The 4299-nt window shown below is 35.9% G+C and overlaps 1 protein-coding gene across 1 annotated transcript in view; it reads right to left on the reverse strand.

Moving 5' to 3' along the window:
* The window catches only part of LOC106464335 (synaptotagmin-2-like), a 12359-nt gene extending 9281 nt beyond the window's left edge, over positions 1-3078 (reverse strand). The window contains exon 1 of the mRNA XM_013924464.1: positions 2254-3078. Coding sequence (XP_013779918.1) covers positions 2254-3078 — 825 coding nt within the window. The remainder of the gene's footprint in view (positions 1-2253) is intronic.
* Positions 3079-4299: the final 1221 nt, after the last annotated feature.

Consider the following 4299-nt stretch of genomic DNA (forward strand, 5'->3'; position numbering starts at 1 on the left):
AATCAAGGCCTGTCTGCCATTTTTGTAAAAAAACCTGGTCATGTTATGTCTGATTGTTGGTATTTGAAAAAGAAAAAAGAAAAGGAGGCAACACCCAGTACATTTGTGACCACATTTGGACGTAGTTTCATCAGATCACCCGATGTTGTTGATATGGCCACTGACTTTAAGGCTGATGTAATCAGGGAGGAATTTAGACCTTTTGTGTCTGTTAGTTTTGTGACTTTGACAAATGAGACTGGCAATCCCATACCCATACGTATTCTACGTGATACCAGGGCGACTCACTCATTATTGTTAGAAGGTATATTGCGTTTAGATTCGAGTTCTGCCACTGGTGTGTCTGTTATTGCTCATGGTATTGAGGGTTTTTTTGTTGATGTTCCTCTTCATAACATTTATTTAGCATCAGACCTAGTTTCGGGACCGGTTGTGGTTGGAGTAAGACCTACTCTGCCAATTAAGGGTGTATCATTATTGTTGGGAAACGATTTGGCGGGGGGAAAAGTTGTTGCCGAACCTAAAATGATTAACGACCCGATCACTGATTCATCTAAGGACGATGTTGTAGTTGAAGAGAATCCCGATGTGTTTCCCTCGTGTGCTGTGACTCGAGCTCAGGCTAAGAAATTATGCCAAAAACAAATGATAGACATGGATTCAGAGGACGATGTTTTAGATTTGTTTCAGACATTTTTTCGATCCGATGAGGATCTTGTGGATAATTGTCCTACTGATGATTCCTCGGTAAGGAATAATCAGAGATCGAGGAATCCAATACCCAAGAATTTGTTAAGGGGAGGAGCACCCCAAGAACATACGTTGAACCAAATACTGTAATATTATTTTAAATAGAATAACGAAAAGTTGAAATCCACCGTAGTACAACAGCATAAGTTCTTATACTCCTAACCCTGATGAAGCCAAAATGGCAAAGCGTTGGTTGAACTGAAAAGACAATTAAGAAGTACCATTACCTAAACTGCTGTTTAGTCAGAAAGGTGTTTTTTTTCAGACTAGTTTGTTGTCATGAAAAAAATCTAAGTTTCAAATTATAGGAAGATAAATATGTTCTGTTTTTGTTGTTGTTTTTCAGAAAATATACTTTCGTTATTGTCTTATTACTGTTTAAAAGATAGTTACGATTACTGGTGCTTCAAAGATTTATACAGAAGCTCAGGTTTGTATACATTATTTCAACTGCGTGAAAAGTCACCTTTGTTCAGTGACAGAAAGAGAAATAGTATTTAGAAATACGGAAGCGTGGCTGGTGTCTGTATTAAAAAACAGATCCACCTGTTCTTCTATAAATGGTTTACAGCATCATTTTTATGAGGAATTAGATAGGCTACAGCAGTGGTTCCAGACTCTTTGTTTAGACTGAGGTTAAGTAATTAATTATGTTGCTTGCTCTAGACCAGCATCATAAACTTAACAGAGACTCGCGAGAAAAACGTGAAAGGCATACCTAATGAGAGAGCTATAGCACTTAAATTAATGTGTTAAAATAATATATAAGTACTGGCTTAAAAGTTAAGTAGACCCTTCACGTTACATAAAATATTCCAAGGGGATATTATATATATTGCCACTTTTACCAATGGGTGTCATTGTAGTTCTCACCTTCTGTTATATATGTAATTCTAAATTATATCACCTTTTCTATATCATTGAAATAACAAGCACGTTCTACGTATACGTTTATGATGCCACTTTGCAAGCCTTTCGCGGTCTTGTGCGAAAATTAGCAGCACCGATTAGTTTCATAAAAATAGAGTAAGGAAACAACAACAAGAACAAAAGATTCATTTCGTACGTGTCAGAGCAAAGCCACGTTGAGCTAGCTGCTGTATCTACCGCGGGAAATCGAACCCTTTATGTTAGTGTTGTAAGTCTGTAGACTTACCGCTGTCCTATCTGGAAACAAAAAAACAAAACTGAAGAAGATTGAAACTTTTACTAGTTTTGTTAAATATTCATCAAACATTAAGGTGTGTGAAATCTAGATCAGACTATATCAGCTAATAAGACCATTGTCCGTATGTATATATCTTAAAAACCATTTTCTGTTTGACAATGTTTTCCATATTTTCTTATTGAAGCTGCTAAATATCGGGTATCGATACCCGCAGTGGGCAGAACACAGATAGCCCGTTGTGTATCTTTGTCTTTAACAACAAATAAACAAGTACAAAGTCTATTGTGCTAAACATTTAAGTGTAGATTTGTTGAATAAAATGATAAGTTGCTTACCACATCTTCTTTGGGCTGCAATTCACACCAGATGTCGCTTGGTGTCACGTCTTCTGTGATTGCAGAGTCAATACCACATCTACTTAAAAGATAAAGAACTTGACCGATTAGGAATTTTCGAGAAAATCGATCATAGTCCCAAATCGCGATCTTTAAAGTTTTGTCGCCTAAATTTTCTGGTTTTATTTTAAAAACAAACGTTTCATCGAAGATTGGATTTGATGTTTTTTTATGAACTTTGGTTACAAATTTAGGGTACTTCTCCGGTAAGAGCGTAATTTTTGCAAATGGGTTTGCTGCATATTTAGAAAATCTCGAGATTAGGTCTGTCACGCCTATTAATCTCACACACAAGTGTTGACGGAGAATGTTGTAGTGGACAGAGAAGTTCACTTGTCCACTCCCGCAGCTTGTCCTTCGGTCTCCAACGTACAGTTCGTGTTCCAACTCTGTCGGATCAATGTGAAACTTGTCAGTAACAGATTTCCACCGAAGGTTTCCCTCTCCATCGTATGTGGACCAACGGTTATTAGATGACTCGTTATCCGAGAAAGATTCTTCCGCTGTTTCGCTGTAGGTGGAAATGGTAGGAACAACAAACTGTATCGGCTTATCTGTTCTGATAACACTTATCGGTCTCGGCTTGACCACAGAAGGGGTCAACTCAGTGAGCTGCTTGGCTTTCCTGCGTCGCTGGACAACACATCGACAAAAGAAAAATAGAAGTACACTTGTTAGTATACCACATGCAACAATAACCGACAATAATACCGATAAGGGTTGTGTTTTAGATGGCAGTTGGCTTACGTCATCGTGGTCACTCATTTTACAGAAATAACCAGTTACTGTTGTTGGTACATAACTTACTGTTTTGAAAATTGTCAACTTCTGAAACGAGATGGTTCCCTTTAAGTACTGGGAAAGAAGTACTGGACCAAGAAAGACAAACTTTTCAATATGGCTGCTCAATCAAATTTCTACTTCATACGTAATCATGCCAACTTTTATTGATCTGCACGCAGCACTGTCTGTTCTGAGGACGTGAATCATATGATTAGGAACTAGATAACAGGTGTGCTTGTTTTATGTCATGTCTTGGCTTAACGAGCTATCAAAGCTTGTGCTAGGGACTTGTACTGAATATACAGCTGTTTCAATACAATAATTCATAACGAATGAGCAATTGTCTAAATACAACATGCAACTTCAAAAAACTGGTCAGCGGAAGTGTAGGTACTGCACATGTTTTTTTCCAGGTTATCAGCCGTGACGTCAGAAATGTGAAATCAGAAAGTGGAAATGTTTTCCAATATATTTATAATGTTTACACGCACACAAGGGGAAAACTAAAAAATGTAACTGGTAGAATAACTAATATTTATAGAATATTGGATTTGGGTTAGAGTAAAGAATTGTGCTTTGAAACAAAAGTCACTCTCTTCCTGAAATGCTCATTATCGCATAAACAAAATGTCAATATTCAACTAAAAGCCAATTTGGTATCGAAATATTCAAAAACATTGTTATGTTGGACCAGTGTTTTATTCATTGCCACTTAAAACATTGTTATGTTGAACCGATATCTTATTCATTGTCACTTAAAACATTGTTATACTGAACTGATATTATATTTATTGTCACTTAAAATGACAATTTTTAACAATATTTAATTCATTGTCCAATTAAACGATACAGTTTAGCCTACATTTAGGTCATTATCACTTAAAATGATGATTATAGTCAGCAGCTAATTCATTATTACATGAACAATTTGATCATTTTTAAGCAATATCCTAATCATTATCACATATACAACATGATTATGTTTAAGCAATCTCCAATTTATTATCCCATATTATCATGTTTAGGCAATATATCATTTAATTACCAAATATATTTACAGTCATGAAAAGTGAGTTATGAAAACGCCTTGGATGAAACTTTCTTCAAGCGATATCTGTTTAAAATGCTTCAATTCCTAGATTCTGAAATTCCATTTATGTTTGTGCCTCAGTTGGTTGTTATAAAACACAAAACATTCTGAAG

This window comes from Limulus polyphemus, unplaced genomic scaffold (genome assembly GCF_000517525.1).
Source record: "Limulus polyphemus unplaced genomic scaffold, Limulus_polyphemus-2.1.2 Scaffold1621, whole genome shotgun sequence".
Taxonomy (NCBI): Eukaryota; Metazoa; Arthropoda; class Merostomata; order Xiphosura; family Limulidae; genus Limulus; species Limulus polyphemus.